General features: G+C 42.8%; 1 protein-coding gene across 1 annotated transcript in view; it reads right to left on the bottom strand.

Annotated features, from left to right (window-relative positions):
• Positions 1-3,883: 3,883 nt before the first annotated feature.
• Positions 3,884-18,225, bottom strand: part of cnot4b (CCR4-NOT transcription complex, subunit 4b) — a 31,352-nt gene continuing 17,010 nt past the window's right edge. The window contains exons 10-13 of the mRNA XM_085768999.1: positions 17,681-17,939; positions 15,701-16,294; positions 7,654-7,911; positions 3,884-4,421 (exon numbers count right to left, since the gene is read on the bottom strand). Of these exons, the coding sequence (XP_085625125.1) occupies positions 4,135-4,421; positions 7,654-7,911; positions 15,701-16,294; positions 17,681-17,939 (1,398 nt within the window). The 3' untranslated portion in view covers positions 3,884-4,134. The remainder of the gene's footprint in view (positions 4,422-7,653; positions 7,912-15,700; positions 16,295-17,680; positions 17,940-18,225) is intronic.

The following is an 18,225-nucleotide window of genomic DNA, read 5'->3' as shown; positions in this document are numbered from 1 at the left end:
TCATTTGTGTTATTGAAAAAGGGGGTGGGGGTGTCACACTTGTATTGAATGCGAGTATGCCTTTACCAGGAACAGTACAAGCAGTTAATTTCTTCTTGACATTATCTGCAAGCTGCTTCCTCCTCAGCAAGATAAAGCTAATTGGTCCACATTGGAAGCACTTGAGGTTTTACAGGAAATGTGACCCGAGTGGGAAACCATCAGAGCTTTTTCAGACGCCGGTTCTGAGAGGCCACATGTCGCCAAATGGGCTGGAAAACCACTTCCTACATGAATAGAGAACAGATTCATACCGGAGGGTTCCCCATGCAGTGAAACCTGATTCAGAGGGTTTTTATCTCCACAGGCTTGATTAGGTGGCTTGTTTAAACTGACACAGAGAAGAGGTTTTCAAAATAAAGGACCAAAACCCAGGACACTTTAAATTTGTCTTTTTATTTCATAATTAGTTTCCAGGTTTAAAGGTGTGATTCTCCTCAGCTCTTTGTTTAAGATTAAGTTTAAGCAGTGTGAAAAACATGTTAGACTGCATCAGTGTCTTCATCCTTAACAATACTGTTGAACAATGAACGTTGCCAGGACCATACATAAAGATACTATTAAAACCATTGAAATTTGAAGCTTTTGGATGATAAATGGGTACATAGCGTACACCTCGTGTTACTGATGGTTTGAGTTGGTCTGTTGCTCCGCTATCCCCTGCACACACGGCCTGCAAAGACTCAAACTGTGAAAAAAAACAAGAAAGTGTAAATGGAAAAATGTCACCAGCCCTTTCAGGATTCCTGTGAGAGTAGCTGTTTAATTCATGAGCGTTTCACACTGTAGCCCAGTCCAATTAAGAACTGCATTGTTTGTTTGTGTAGCGAGCGGTCAAATAGTATTTTTTTTTTCTGCTGACAGCATGAAAAACTAGAATACTAAAAAAGAATGTTTTTTTTTTTTCATTTTCATTTTTCAAAACACAAACAAGAATACGGCCTGATTTCTCAATATGATTTACATCCAGGAAACCAAAATATAAGCAAGTGCGGAACCCTACGAGTGTCATGTTGTGCTATTATATCATACTGATTGCATACACTGGCATTACAAATCCTTTTTAATGAATAACAGAATGTGGTTGGTGAAGCTAGGAGGCAAATAAGGGAAACCAGACCGTTATATATGAAGGAGTTTATGCTCCAGAAAGTACTACAAATACTACAAAGTGAAGTTCCCTTAACCATGTGCAGCCACCCAGGTTCATGTCACATCAAAGAGTGTTGATTGACTAATTGATAGAATAATAATGGCTTGGCTTGACTTTGATGAAATCCCAGTATGAAGACCGTCTCCCCTGCTGGAGCTGGTTTCACACCTCTGAACCTGCAGAGGTCAACAGTGTCCATACTGAGCAGCCGATCAACACCTCTGATGAGCTATTAGAGATGTTTTGACTGATTTAAATGGACTACTTGCATGGACGTGACTCCACTTTAAAATACAGACCTAATGGGGCCTGAGGATTAAAAAGAGACCGGGCTACACTGCAGAACCTTTTGTCCAAATTATTTTTACATCATTATCTCCTGATCGGTCTGCACTGTCGTCTTCTCTGCTCAACTGGAAATTAAGTAGTAAGTTAGTAGAAGGTTTGTCTCGCCAATCCCCTCCAATGCCATTCAGCTTCACTTTCACATGCTGACGTTGCCCTTGCCACCAAATTAACAACTTTAGTCCATCCAGTGTGGTATTGGTATTGCAAATGACCTAAATGTGATGATTGTCATGGTCCTAACATAATAGTAACATCCACCAGCAGCATCTGGCATAATACCTCACCTGCCTGAGAACTTAAAGGGATAGTTCAACATTTTGGCAAAATGGCCCATTGCCATAATCCCTATAGTTTTAGGAGTAGGTTTGTTACCTTTAATTGTCAGTGCAAGCTACTTTTAGAACAGCGGAGCAGAGCCACGCTACAGAGGGTAATGGAATTTCTTGGTTTCCCTCATCAAACTCATCAAATACCCAATCCAACAACTCCAACTTCACCACGAGATAATAACGGAACGTTACGAGACTGAGTTGTTTTCGAGGTAAATACAGAGACTACTTGCCGAAAAACTGCCCCCGACGGGAACGCGCATCAGCGGCTTTGCATGAATTTACCTCGAAAACAACTTTGTCTCGTAACGTTCTGTTATTATCTCATAGCGTGGTGAATGTGCAGGTCACAACTTGTCCAGGAGAGCGTGGAGAGCGAGTTGTTGGATTGTGTATTTGATGAGTTTGATGATGGAAACCAAGAAATCCCATTAGCCTCCGTAGCGTAGCTCTGAGCAGCTCGCGGCTCTGCTCTGCCGTTCTAAAAACAGCTTGCACCAACAATTAAAAGCAACAAACCTACTCCTAAAACTATAGGGATTATGGCAATGGGCCAATTTGCCAAAATGCTGAACAATCCCATTCAACTGTCCAGATGTTCAGTTGACCAGGATGATCCAGCCAAGAGACCACACGGAGCCTCAGGTTAGTGTGTCTCTAAATGGTTCTAAGCTGAATTGGGATACATTATCATAAGTCAGATATGACATGTGACTGTAGCTTGGAGTGCTGTGTTAGTGGTAAGTAGTTACTACTCACACAGAAAATATCAAGTAGTCAGTAGTCAGAGTCATAATTTATGTTTCCTGACTGTAAATCACATTGAGGGATATTACGTGTTGTGTTCTCGTTTCTCCTGCTGTCGGAGGAAACTGTTTGATTCCATCTACACGTCTTGGTTTTTCGAACACGAGCCCAAAAGGGAGGATTTTAAGTTGCTTTCTTGTTCCTGTGTTCTGCTGGCAAAACAAAACAAAACCAAAAAAAAAAAAACTGAATGGGTGTTTTCTTTCATTTCCCCCTGCCGTCATCGTAGTGGTGAAATCAAACCGTTTTTAAACGCACGGGGACCCGTCGCTCATACGGTGGAGGCTCTGAGCTGTCACGTCAATCTGCAGCCACGGGCGAGGTCTCTGAAGACGGCTGACAGTGAGCTAAAACTACTCTGAGCCCAGACACTTCACATCCCGATGCAGATGTCTGTCGACTCTGTGATACAGAGGGGTCGGCCGACGCATCTCCTGGGGCAACGGGGTGATTCACTCGACATCCACGTGGACGCACGACGCTTCCTGTTTTTTTTTTTGCCTTCGAAAACAAAACTTTGAGCCTTTTGGAACAGACTAAAACTATTTCACTGCTCTGTGAAAAGCAAAGTGCTCCTTAAACACAAATCATTGTTAATGTCTTCTTTGTCTGCTACTGTGTGTAACCAACTGTGTATGTAGACACAAGCTTCTGTGTGAATATATATATATATAGATCAAAGATACGGCTTTGCTTTCCTGTGATCCACTGAAGAGACCATTGGACTGGTTTAACATTGCACTTCAGCTGTCAAAATCATAGCGAACGATTCGACGATCAAACGCAGCAGAGCACATTAAAAATGTGATCTATTTTACTCCACATATTCCCCTTTGTAAAAGCCGGTGTGTGCAGTGGCCACAGTGCAAATTTCATAAGTAGCAGTTGGGTTGTGTTATGCTAATGGGAGCTAATAAAGCCTCGAGCCTTGAGCCTTTGGCCTCAAGCTGAAATGAGAGGTGGGCTACAGAGACATTAGCATTAACACTTGATTTTTTTTTTATTCTCCATCTTCTGACCCAGACTCAGACTGACTGAACTGACTTCTCGAGAAGTGTCCTCGAACGCGTCTCGGCTGTTTTTATTCCCCAGCATCTCTAAATCGCACCTTTTCAACATGATTTGCTGTGATTGACCTTGCCATTACAAAAAAAAAAAAAAACTTTTCAACCATTAGAAACTGCCTCAGATTCTTATCCTGAAAATGTTTTTCTCTTTTTGTCATGATCCTTTCAGACAAGTGCAGGCCGGGGGGTCGCTGGCCTAGACCAACTCCAGCAACCCATCAGAAACCAAGATGAGAAACACACGAGCTTTGAATCTCTGGAGGAGGAAATTTTAAAATATTATATTATCTGATTAGTCGTTAATAGTTGTACTCTTTATCTGCTGATTCAGTGTGGTTCAATATGGTAATGTGTGTGTGTGTGTGTGTGTGTGTGTGTGTGTTAATAGTCCCTAGTGGCGGTCGATTGCTGCGCTCTGTCGCAGGTCCGTCTGGGTCTGTGTGGGGGGTCTGAAGGCCGTCTGGAAGCCTGGCGGTGGAGAGTGGAACTGGCCGGCGGGGGCTGGGTAGTGCGCCCAGACGGCTCTGTAGGGGGGGTGCTGGCCCCCGAAGGCGCCTTTTTGCAAAGCAGAGCCGGACGGGGCGTCCATTTCTGTGAGCGTCTGCAAGGACTTGAGCCAGTGTGGGGGATTGTCGTCTTGAAGAGAGTCCAGACCGTTGCCGCTGGAGGCCGGGATCCCTGCAGAGGACAAGACGGGGGGGGGGGATAAAAAAAAAAAAACTTCACTCAAATGCAGCTGTTTAAAGCTGAATCATTTAAAAAATAAGAAGATTCTATTTTCATGCCTAAATGCTCCATTTGCCATATTTAACAATTACTGGGATGCTTTGGATTTTGCTATTTTATTATTCCTCACAAACAAGATTAGAAAAATCAGTAATGTAGAACGATGACATCCGGAGAGAAACGTGTGACATTAGAGGAGCGCTCCATTGATTCAGCGCTGCACTCTCATTACATTAAGAGAGAATCAAAATCAATGCAGCAGAACAGAGATGTCGTCTTTTTATTTCACACTTTCTTCTCCCTCCTTGTCAAAACTTGAAGCCTACATTACCCACAAAGCAAATTTCCAGACTTTGTCCTACTAACTTATCCGATGCTGAACTGAAGCGTCATCACTCAGTTTCCCCCTGTAGATACAAACAGCAGCAGTTTTGCAGTGCTGTGTCGTTTGTAGACCTGTTTCTGCACAGACATTACTGTACACTAGTTGTTGTTCTTGTTTTGCTGTGTCGGCCTTCTTCTTCTTCTCTTTATGGATTATGGGAGGGTTAGAGAACAGCCCGCCTCAGTCCCAGAGGAATCACACGTCCAGTATTTTTTTTTTTACCTTTGGTATCTACCGTACTGTAAACAACAACTGTCATATTTTGAGAATTTTGGCTTTGAGGTATCAGCTCTAACGTCCCTCCTCCACAACACCTGTACACTGTATGACTTCTAAAATCACTCACTGAGCAACAACACCTGTACTTCTGCTTACTCATGCAATAATCAACCCATCATGTGGCAGCAGTGCATAAAATCAACAAGATATATACGCTACAGAGGCTAATGGGATTTCTTGGTTTCCCTCATCAAACTCATCAAATACACAATCCAACAACTCCAAAACACTCTGGTGGACAAGTTGTGACCTGCACATTCACCACGCTATGAGATAATAACAGAACGTTACCAGACAGAGTTGTTTTGAGGCAAATGCAGAGACTGCTTGCTGAAAAACTGCCCCCGAAGGGAACGCGCATCAGCAGTTTTGCATGAATTTACCTCATAGCGTGGTGAATGTGCAGGTCACAACTTGTCCACCAGAGCGTTGGAGTTGTTGGATTGTGTATTTGATGAGTTTGATGAGGGAAACCAAGAAATCCCATTGCCTCCACCGTTCTAAAAATAGCTTGCACCGACAATTAAAGGTAACAAACCTACTCCTAAAACTAAAAGGATTATGGCAAGGGGTGAATTTGCCAAAATGTTGAACTACCCCTTTAAGTTGCAGGTGGCAATGCACTTAAAAGCAGGTGTGAGGTGATGACACATGTAAATGTCATGTCTGTCCAGTCCTCTTAACACCATCTCTCCAGAAATCCTCCAGCTCCCTGCTCCCCTCCTCCACCAGTCAGTGCATCACCTGCTTCCTCACAGATGGGGAGCAGCAGTTGAGGATGGACCCCCCCACCCCCCCTTCCTCCTCCCCCCTCTCCTTCCTCCAGCACCTGGACAGTCAGCACAGTCACTCCTCGGGGGAGGCCTGCTCTCCTCATCGCTCATTTCCCTTCGCTGCTCATCAGACGACCTGTTTGCTACACTCCTGATTTCCTGACTTTCACCGTCGACGGCGGTGGGTATGCGTGCAGATGTGAGGATGAACAGCTGGCCTCTCTGTGGTCACAACAACCAACCTGACCCTGAACACACCCAAAAACTGTGGAGATGGTAGAAGACGCTTTGAGAAAAGGCGTCTTTTACAGTAATGAGTAATCAAAAAAGTTACCGTCTCCACTGTTAAAACGCTGTTACCGTTACTGACAATAAAATGCTCCATTACTTGACTCAGGAAGTCCTGTCACAAAATAATACACCTGTTCAAGTGTAATTTCTATACACATTCTTTTTCAGTCCATCAACTAGTCAGAAGAAAGACATAGACAGGCTCTGCGACGCAGCATTGCAGGCCCGCCTGTCTAGGGCAAGCCTTCATCAAAAAGCTGAGTAACAATGTTCAGATCATGTGCACAGGTCTGATGTTTTTCACCTGTGTCTGAATTTAACCAGTTTAAGTGGGAATAAATGTGGGGGTCCTAATTTATTCCTAATTTTTTGAATTACATTTTACTGAAATTTTAAAAAGTATTTTCTTCAGTTTAAATTGTTTAGTTATATTTATAATATCCATGTGTCTAAATATGTAAAAATATAGACCAGGCCTTGGACCTTAAATTACAGCTTAAGTTGAATGGAAGCAAAGTGCAAGTTGAAGCCTCTGCCTTTGAACATGGATCCATTTTAATGATGGGAGGGCATGTCCTATGTTTTCTGTACCTACAGGTAAATGTAAATGAATCCTGTCCTCTTGGTACTCATCTAATCTTCTGGAAATGTAATAGTTCTGACTGAGACAAAACATGAATCATCTGACAAAGACATGTGACCACAGGCCTTTGGCTGCTATTAATACATGTGCTTGCTGTGCTGGAATAAGACCTCATCATGCTAATGACATTCAGTGGTAACCTCGTCACTAAACATGGTGTCTGGTCAGGGGAAGTGATGCAGGACACTCTTGTCGGGTCTGACACATGACAGATGGAGACAGTTTACTATTCAAAGCCATTCATAATAACCATGAAATCAAAGGGATGTCACGATCACGATTATAGATTTTCTTGGTACGATTGTTGTCAGAGAAATAATGGCGGTATTACGGTTATCACGATTATTATGTAGTTATCAATTTCACAATAATAATGTGTAAAATCAAATATAGTCAAAATATAATTGCATGACTAAATATTTACACAAAATATTTTAAGTATCTATTAAAATATGACTAATTATTAATCCCCCAGAGGAAGTGTTTGAAATATTCAAGTCATTAATTGTCATCTATACCAAATGTTGAAGTTAATTTTAATCTTTTTTTTTAAATTACAAATAACACTCTAGCATTTAAATTCCTACCAATTCAATGTTATGTAAATAGACCAGTATCTGTGCATTTACCTTTACTTTGATCCACATCTGCCGATACGGTTCCAACATAATCTTTTTTGGAAAGTGGCAGTATTTAAGAATCTTTATGATTAATTAATTGTGGCGTTTAATACCGCAATTAATCGTGAAAACAAGTAATTGTGACATCCCTATGCATGGATGAATAGTTGATTACTGTGGTAGTGAAGTGTACCTGTGATGATGGCCGGGTCCATCCAGCTGGCTGTGCCTTCCCAGCGGAGGCTGTGAGGAACGCTCCCAGAAAGCCCCGGCGCCCCAGTGTGGTTAATGCTGGACGAGGAGGATGAGGAGGAGGAAGAGGAGGAGGATGACGATGAGGAAGACGAGGAGTTGGGGAGACCCCCGAAATTGATGTTGATGTTGGGTAACAGCGCTCTGAGGCCGTCCTGCCACTCCTTCACATTTATACCCTCAACACGGCCGCTGTGTTCTGCGTGGAGACAGAGGAAGGAGGCAAGATGTGGAAGAGAAGGTTAACTCACGTTGTGGTAGTTACATGTTTGCATCTATAGTATAGTGATGTACTGTAATGTTAAGAAATCAATGCAAAAGTCAAGTTTCCATCTCTGTGTTGTGAAAACCATCTTGGTTTATGGGACATAAATACATGAATAACGGTTTCTTCAAAGGAAACAGTCATCATTATCTCATGCTGTCTGTTGTTTATACTTGTTTAGGTCTTGTGTTCAGTGGACTGTGGATGAACTGTTCTGGTTTCATTTGAGCATTTTGAATGTGTAATGAATTGTTGAACTGAGCTGCAAGTCACTACAGAACTCAGAGGAGAGTTTGTTTTCCAGGACAAGACCATAATTAATTTATATCCAAAAGACTGGTAGTTTCTCCCAGTGTTTGAGTGTCCACTGTGACTTCTGATGACAGATTTGATGTTCATGCTCCTGATGAGGTCAGTTTTCTTTTTTTTCCAAATCTTCCCTAAACCCTGCCTTGTACCATTTTAAGTTACAGGGGAGATTTACCAAGAAAAAGCAGGAAAGTGGGGAGAGGGACTGGGGAAGTGACAAACAGTAGATGGGCACAGACGGGAATCAATCCGGTGATCACTGCATTGGGCATTGCCAACTTGGGACATGGGATAGTTCAACATTTTGGCAAACTGGCCCATTGCCATAATCCCTATAGTTTTAGGAGTAGGTTCGTTACCTTTAATTGTCGGTGCAAGCTATTTTTAGAACGGCGGAGCAGAGCCGCGAGCTGCTCAGAGCTACGCTACGGAGGCTCATGGGATTTCTTGGTTTCCCTCATCAAACTCATCAAATACACAATCCAACAACTCCAAAACGCTCTGGTGGACAAGTTGTGACCTGCACATTCACCACACTATGAGATAATAACGGAATCATAACTTGTCCACGAGAGCTTTCTGGAGTTGTTGGATTGTGTATTTGATGAGTTTGATGTGGGAAAACAAGAAATCCCATGAGCCTCCGTAGCGTAGCCCTGAGCAGCTCATGGCTCTGCTCTGCCGTTCTAAAAACGGCATGCACCGACAATTAAAGGTAACAAACCTACTCATAAAACTATAGGGATTATAGCAATGGGCCGATTTGCCAAAATCGGCCCATTGTGCTCCCCACAACGGAGCACCCCTGGCTAGAGTTCATGGTGTGTCCCAAGAAAACAAAGACTCAGAGCCTCCTCTCTTCTACTTAGTTTGACTAAAATGGATGTATATAGAAGAGAAAAAATAAAATAAAATAAATAAAATGGATGTATGAAACTCAAACCAAGGATCATCAGCCCTGTGGTTGGTCTGCAGTGCATTTTCACCGAGAACAAGACTGCAGCAGTTTGACTGACAGCTCTGACACCAGCCTGAACAAAGAAACGGACAAACACACCAGAGCAGACTAAAAAGCAGCTCAGGTGTGAAACGGCTTCAATTGCAAATGTAAAAAAAAAAAAACAACCAACGTCATGTGGACTATTTCAAGTGCTGCTGGCAGACGACTGCGGTGCTGGTGGTGAAAGTGAACAAGTGGGCCGTTGGTGTGTGAACACGGCCTCTTCATTTCACAATCTGACAACACAGCTCGAGGAAATCCGGCGAGGGAAGAATTAACAGCTTTGCGTGATCTACTCTGAATTTTAAAAATCTAAAGCCTTAAAGTTTGGAGGGTGGGGGGGGGGGGGCACGGCCACAAAAGCCTGTAACACAGAATGACATGACATTTTGCCACAAAGTGACAGGCTGGTTGGCTACGGTGACAGATTTAGAGCCAGTGGAAAAGATTCAGTACTGATATGAAAAAACATACATTTATTCAATACCTTGACTGTATCAAAACTAAATAAGTTGTTAAAAAAGTAACAAAAGAAAAGTTCCTGAATGCTGAATGTCATCTACAACATTAGAAGATGCCTAATTTCATTTGTCCAAAATGATACCGCTGTTCAAAATTAAATGAGCCATCAGTGATCAATACTTCTTCATAAAATGTGCTGGAACAATCTATTTCCTGGATTTCTGTGCCTCATAAATGGAGTCGGGTAAGTCTGCAGCACTGGGTTAATTACCCATCTGCCATATTTCCTCCTGCAGCCCAAAAGGAGGACGTAAAGGCAGCGCTGTGGCTGCGAGTCGGATTCATTTAGAGCTCTGTCTGATGAGACAGCAGGCCTCACCGCCAAGACAGGATTTCCAGTTACCATGGTTCTGTGAATGCTAAATACTAACGAGACAAGATGAATGTTAGTTGACTAAGCCCTCACAGCTGGCTTCCTATAAGACTGTTGGACAGAGGAGACGTGGAAATGCTATGACGCATTATTTATAAGAGCAGGTCTGAATAAGATTCTATCGATGATGTGGTGGGAAGTAACCGAGTTCATAAAGTACAATTCAAAGGTACTTTATAACTATTATTTCCATTTTATGCTACTTAATATTTCCATTCCACTAGACAGAGGGAAATATTTTACTTTCTGCTGCATTACATCTATTAAACAGCTTTCATTTTCAGATTACACAATAGATAAGACCTTTTAAATCCAACACTTTGCTAATGACTAAAGTAAAGGTCACATTTCAGGTGAGCACGAATTGTTAAGACATCTGTCCAGGACCATTAGTGATTTTTTTTCTTTCTATAAACTTCTCACAATAAATGTTTGAATGATTCAATATCTCTCTGAAAATCAAAGTGAAGTCCAGAGACTGAAAAAGAACATTAATGGATCAGACCTTTGTTTCATTCTTCTTTCCTCTCCCGTTAATGTTCTGACTCTTTGTTTCTAACTGTATATAGACTATATAAACACAGTTTATAATAGTAGCTCTATTTCCAGCAGCTACAACAGTGACAGGCTGCTGGTGACACACTGATGCTTCAGTGTTAAACAGCCAGTGATGTTAGAGGAACCAACCTAGTACTTTTATTTCCACACTTTAACTAGGTGTGTATGGGCAAGAATCTGGTGATATGTATCGTATCACAGATACAGGGGCAACGAACGATGCAATGTATTGCGATATTATGAGCAAGATGATATATTGCCATTTTTTCCTTATTTAACTGTGCCAAGTTATGTGATGAGCCACAGACCTCAGACCTGTGCTCTCTGAGATCTCCTTGTTCCGTTGGAGCAGAGGAGTGGATGGCTGAATGACTGCTGCCAACCAGCAGCAGGGATTAAAGCTTCAGTTGGTAACAATTATTCAGTCATATTTGCTGGACCTATATTCACTATAGGGCGGCACGGTGGTGCAGTGGTTAGCACTGTTGCCTCACAGCAAGAGGGTTCTGGGTTCGAACCCGCCGGCCGGCTGGGGCCCTTCTGTGTGGAGTTTGCATGTTCTCCCCGTGCATGCGTGGGTTCTCTCCGGGTACTCCGGCTTCCTCCCACAGTCCAAAGACATGCAGCTTAGGTTAATTGGTGACTCTAAATTGCCCATAGGTGTGAATGAGAGTGTGAATGGTTGTCTGTCCATATATGTTGGCCCTGCGATAGACTGGCGACCTGTCCAGGGTGTACCCCGCCTCTCTCGCCCAAAGTCAGCTGAGATAGGCTCCAGCTCACCCGTGACCCTAGTGCAGGATAAGCGGTATAGAAAATGAATGAATGAATATATTCACTATATTCACTATTCACTACACAAAGACATTAAATGAGTAATTTAGGACAAAATCCAACTCCTCTGGCTCCACCTACAGTCTGTAATCGTATTTGCCAAAATCCACCGCGGCCGACGATTCTCCACCAGTCAGGTAGAGGGAGCAGGAGGAGCAGCCAATCGCCGCTCCTACACGTCATGCTATGGATACGGTAGATCTTCTGTGGGTGCGTTTATGGCTATTTTGTGTGTGTCTGTGTGTGTGTGGGGCGCTTGGCAGAGGTTCATAAAGGGACCTGACGGAGTATTGTCTTGAAATTTCCAACCAAGTCGCGGAGTTTACTTTCACTTTCGTCAACTTACCAACTGGAGCTTTAAAGCAAACAAAAATCTTTTGACTGAATTTTTGTCAATACAATTTTTACTGTGATTTCGATTTTTGGCCCCAAACAATCTCAAAACTTGCATAGGCCTAATTGAGGGAAAGTGATTATTTTGTCATTTTCCTGGAAAATCGTGCGATTCCGCCTCCGAAGCGTTGTGGAGTTGTTGGATTGTGTATTTGATGAGTTTGATGAAGGAAACCAAGAAATCCCATTAGCCTCCGTAGCGTAGCTCTGAGCAGCTCACGGCTCCGCTCTGCCGATCTAAAAATAGCTTGCACCGACAATTAAAAGGTAACGAACCTACTCTTAAAACTATAGTGATTATGGCAATGGGTGAATTTGCCAAAATGTTGAACTATCCCTTTAATAAAAAAATCAATGCAGTGCTTTTGAATATTGATACTGTACTGCAAAACGAAATATTGCGTTATTTCAGTGTATCTATATTTTCTTACATCCCCTTTAGCTACCCTTTGCTGCTTATACTTGTAGTGAAGTTGGCCTTTTCATGCAGGACTTCTGGGTATTTTACACTGCTGTATGTAAAGAATACAAACACTTCTTCCAGCACTGATTATATTGAGCCTTTCAATTAAATACTGCAAAGCAGTAACCCCCCTGAACATCAGTGATTAAGAAGAAACAATCCTCCCTCAGTATTCCCCTGTGATCCTTGCTTAGCCCTCACCATGCCCCTTTTTTCATTTTAATCAGCCTGTCAGCCAGGGAAGCATGACTGGCATTAACATCATCACCTATGTTGCCATTTGCATCCCCAGATAAACAAGTGCTGCCATGTTTAATTCATGAGAACGAGATCTGTCTTCAGAATCCGTTTTAATCAAGTTATCCAGTAGCACTCCTTCACAGGGATGAATTATTTACCAGTGAATTAGCCGATATCTTTTATGACTGCAATCAGAGTGGGGTTGTCTGCCGGGTGGAGCCTCGTGTTCCTCAGCTAGTTTGTTTTTAACAACCATTACCTTATGTTGAAACACTGCTAATTTCTGACATATAATGAGATCAGAAATGGTCGACACTCCCGGCCTAAGAGAGAAGAAGCCGCTTAATTTCATTATCCTATGTTAACAGTCCCGTCCACTTCATTTGTCCTGCAGCAGGAAGCCGCCGCCGCCGCCGCCACCAAGGAGCAAAGAAGCATAACAAGTCTTATAAAAATAAAAATAAAAAGCTCCTTTCAAGATTGGCACATCGCATTATTATGTAGTATTCCCCATCTGCGTGGCTGCCAGTCCTGGATGCTACTGTGAATTAGGCTGACATTTACAGCTCTTGCAGTGGATTTGGGAAAGTTAACACTCCAGCAGCCACAGCTTAATGCATCACACTCGCCGCCGAGGCAAAATTAAACGTACTCTATATAACAAAATAGCTGTAAACTAACTTACATTTCTCCTAAAAAACTAGAACAACGTAAAATTACAATTTGTAGTGTGATACATGGGTTTAGTTTTCCTGAAGGTTATTGTACAAACCGCCACAGTTTACATTAATTAGCTCGCTAGATACGGCTCATAACCGCCCCACTGAATCTCTGCCCCCATTACACTACTGCAATAACTGAGAACCAGACTTTGCATTGTTGCAGCTCTCACACAACTTTCCATCCATCCCTGTTTACTGCCTCAACCCCTATCTCCCTTTTGCACACAGAAGATGGACTTGAATATTGCACCGCTGCACAGTTGGGTCTGCAACAGCTATTACTGTTGTTGTTGATGTGCTAAACAGTACACAGTATGGAGACATTTTTGATATCTGGGAGGCACTTCTGCACTTTTTAATACTCACGTTATGCCAGGACCGAGATGCTTAAACGATCAATCTCGTTGCTATTTATAACTGTGTTATTACAACAGTGACAGTAAAGTATTGGACTGAATTGAACAGAATTAAAACGTACTAGCGAAGCTTGTAGAGGAACAGTCATATGCTAACACATGAGAAGTCAAAATCACCACCATGCATTATGATGGTGTTACAATAAAATATGATTAACCCCTGAGGAACAGTGAAAAATACAAGAAGTGGTAATCCAGCCAGGTGTGGTGTTAGTGAACATAACCCTCAACAGAGAACACACCAAGTGTTGCTATACAGTAAAGTATCAACCAGCAGGGACTTGGTCTGAGTCTCATAGCTGTGACTAGTTTTCCAATCAGATGCCTGAGCTAAAGCCGTCTGCTGTTACAGTGAAATGATGTGCTGCCACCCAGTGGTCAACGAATGAACAGGTGTTTACCCACAATGCAGTACACTACAATGATGTCATGTTCTGCAGGAGCGGTCCATTTGCAGAGTAAATACTCGTACTGTGTGTCTCCATTCATCTCTGCTCTTTGTGTGGATTGTGCTGCATGTTGGGATAAAAGATCCCACATGATTTAAAACAATGACACTGAACAAAGTCCACAGTTTCTGGGTCAAGTATGATGCAATGGAAAATTATAAATGCACTATTTATGCTTATGAGTTTATGTGAGCATGAAACTTCACTTCAACAGCGTCATGTCAAAAGGTCATTTTGAACTTTTTAATTACTGTTTAATTATATGCAATAAAAATCCTATTGTGATTTTGATGAGTCATTTCATTTTCACTGAAAAAGTGATGACAGTGATGATGCTGCTGCTGCTGCTGATGATGATGATGATGTGTTTTCTGGGGCTTGTACTAAAACTATTTCTCTGATGACATCTATCAGGAAGTAAAAATAACTTTGCCATTTTCTAATTTTGAGGAAATTTATTGATCAATTCAACCGTCACAGCGCTCAAGGGTTTGTTTTTTGTTTTATTCTTTTCATCACTGTTTCAAAGCTTCTGTCGATAGGTGCTTGGCTTTTGTGGCCTGAGGATGAATCTTTCACAACATCTGTTGTAAGATTTAACAACTGAATTCTTATAAAAATAGTATCTTTTAAGTACGTAATTAGATTGTATTCATCAATGAAGCTCTCTCCTGCATAATGAGTAACAGCCTCACTGTAAAGGCCAGCTCCTAACAGATGAATACACCCTAGGATCTCTTAAATATCAGCAGAGATACAAGTTATATCCTAAGTTAAAGGGATAGTTCAACATTTTGGCAAATTGGCCCATTGTCATAATCCCCATAATTTTAGGAACAACTCCATCTCGTAACGCTCTGTTATTATCTCATAGCGTGGTGAATGTGCAGGTCACAACTTGTCCACCAGAGCGTTTTGGAGTTGTTGAATTGTATATTTGATGAGTTTGATGAGGGAAACCAAGAAATTTCATCCGAGCCTCCGTAGCGTAGCTCTGAGCAGCTAGCGGCTCTGCTCCGCCGTTCTAAAAATAGCTTGCACCGACAATTAAAGGGAACGAACCTACTGCTAAAACTATAGGGATTATGGCAATGGGCCAATTTGCCAAAATGTTGAACTATCCCTTTAAGAAAGATGACAGAATTTATCTTCACTCCCAGTCCTAAAAGTAGGACCAAATATGTGTCACACACACACACTATAACAGCTGGTAACAGCTCAGTAGTGTGTGTTCTCCTCTTGGCACAATATTATAAATCAAAGTACAATGGGGCTTTTCTCCGTTTTAACATTTCAACCCCAGCTTCAGTCCTGCTTCATGCTGGGGTCATTGAAAATAAATAACAGCATTAACACCAGTGATCCAGAATAAAGTGATACATAATAGTCAGATCCCTGAGACCCCCCCCCCCCCCCCCCCTTCTCCCTGATCCAGTAGTCTTACCTGTGATGGGGATTCCTCCGAGCCCGGTGCTGTGATGTCCTGGCAGCTGTGTAAAGTCTGAGAAGCTGCAGTTTGATGTGGAGGCTGTTGGACTGACTGCGTGGTTCAAATGAACAAAGTTGCTCCGGGAGGCGGTGGAGCCCGTCCAGGACTGACGGAAGGCTGAGGAGGAGGAGGAGGGGGAGGAGAAGACCGCCGAGGATGAAGACGCCGAGGCTGATGATGATGGCGATGACGATGATGGAGAGAGGTGGCTGGGGAAGCCGTAACCCCCCGTGTGACGGTGATGATTCTGGGAGAAGTGGTGGGAGTGAGGGTGGTGGTTGGAGAGCGGGAGCCCTCCTGGGGGCCCTCCCGGGGGCCCGGGGCCTTTGTTTAGCAGCGGTTTGTGGTTCCTGTGGGGGAGGAAGCTGGGGGACAGGGCCGAGCCGAAGCCGTCCTCCACGCAGAGCTCCTTCTCTATGAGGTCGGCCAGAGCCCTGCGCGTCACGTCGAAGGGGTCGAAGCCCAGCTCGTCCTCCTGCTGCTGCTGTTTGGATGAGCCGAAGCCAAAAGCTGCCTGCCAGTCGGTGGACGACGACACTGGGATGGTATCTACACACAGACACACACACACACACACACACACAGGAGAGGAGCAGTGAAGAATCTGACAGTTTATTGATACACTGAACTTCAGTTCCTTGCACAGCTCGCCTACACTAACGCCTCTGTAGTTACACTGCTTTTAGATCAGGCAATTTCGATTTGAATAGAGGTTGACATTGTGAATTCAACAAATAGATGCTTATTTACACACCACAGAGTGTTGACTTGCTGAATTTATGTGTTCAATAGTCCAGTTCTTAGAGAAATATCTGACTCTTCATCCACTAAATGCTCCAACCTCTCAACATCTAAATCTCTGTGTGTGTCTGCTGTTTGGTGCTCAGTCTGTCAGCTATTAATTCTCTGAAGGTTCAGCATTTAAATCCTGTTCAGACCTGGTATTAACATGTGTCTTCGGTGATCTGATCACAAGTAGACAGCTCCACCTCTGTCTACACCTGGATTTAGACTTAGACTTAGAGAATCTTTGTTGATCCCAAAGGCAATTCAAATATCCAGTAGCGCAGTCGTACGTATATTATAAAGGCACAGAAGAGCAATATAACACAGATATGAAAAGTAAGAAAAATATACATTATATACATCCATATAAAACTATGTCATGAATAAAATACTAAAATAGAATAAATAGAGAAAAAAGAAAAAAATCTGTACCAAATTAAATATGCATAATGTATATAACTGTGAAATGGAAGAAAAACTGTGCAAATATAGCTGTGCAAAGAGTCGTTTACAATGTGTCTCAAGTGATCAGGTCTCACTTTCCGACTTAATATGCAGATAAACACCTAGTGTTGTTGCTTTTACTCAATAGGCCGGTCTGTTGTCAATGTGCCTGGATATGTGTGTGTGTGTGTGTGTGTGTGTGTGTGAGCAAGAGAGAGTGAGCAGGGCAACGAGAGGTTGAACAAATTAATCCGCTACCCACAGCTCTACAGTGGAATAAGGTTTTATCCTTTTGACGTAATAGAATATTTTTGCTTTGTAATACAACTGTTTTGGGACTAGTTAGACTGACACTGGTAGAGTGGGCAGTCATTAGCAGTGGCCCAAAAAGCATCTGCATTCACACGGATAAAGGAATGTGGCCCAATGATGGGATATCATATGTGTCTTCAATGCATCTCAGCTGTGTTTACACCTGAACTTAGAGCTGTGCACTTGCACATCAGCTGAGATAAATGGTCTTAAAAAGGTAGAAAAGGCAGCTTCATCTAAATCAGCATTGTAAAAGCATTGTACAAAAAATAAAAATAAGACCTTGTTTCTGTTTTCAGCCCAACTGGAGACTTTGTAAAGAACCAATACACTGACAGATAAAGCAGATGACAAATGGCCTCTTCCTGCACAACATGTCAGTTTTATTCCCACCTGAGGTGAAGAGGCTCTGCGGCTCTGGGGCAGTGGGCCAGTCTGAGCTGCTGTGTGGGGGGGTGGGGAAGTTGCACCGCCCGCTGGGGAGAGGGTTGGGATGCCTGAAGTTGCTGTTGTCTGAGAACAGCGACTGGGAGTCGGCGGCGGCGGTGGCCTCGAACAGGGAGCGAGCCGTGTGGCCGGTGACGCTGATGGGAACCACCAGGCTGGGCTTACTGAGGCCAGGGGGGGGCGATGGGAAGTCACTGCCCGGGAGCTGCAACACACAAGAGGGCAGAATCTCTCAGTTCTGTCAATCTTTACATCTCGTCTCAAAGAAATTCATATATTGATTGAGTGATTGATTTGTTAATTTAAAGGGATAGTTCAACATTTTGGCAAATTGGCCCATTGCCATAATGCCTATAGTTTTAGGAGTAGGTTTGTTACCTTTAACTCATTGAGTGCCGCGCTCCTTTCCAAAGTTTTAGTCAAGTGTACCGGCAAATTAGACCATATTTGACTTTTTATTTTAGAGCCATAGTGTATTCTATATTATTGCC

Source organism: Trachurus japonicus, chromosome 23 (assembly GCF_045865225.1).
Source record: "Trachurus japonicus isolate A0001 chromosome 23, Traja_1.0".
NCBI classification, from domain to species: domain Eukaryota; kingdom Metazoa; phylum Chordata; class Actinopteri; order Carangiformes; family Carangidae; genus Trachurus; species Trachurus japonicus.
The sequence above is the reverse complement of the archived record's forward strand: the minus strand, read 5'-3'. Positions and strand labels throughout refer to the sequence as shown.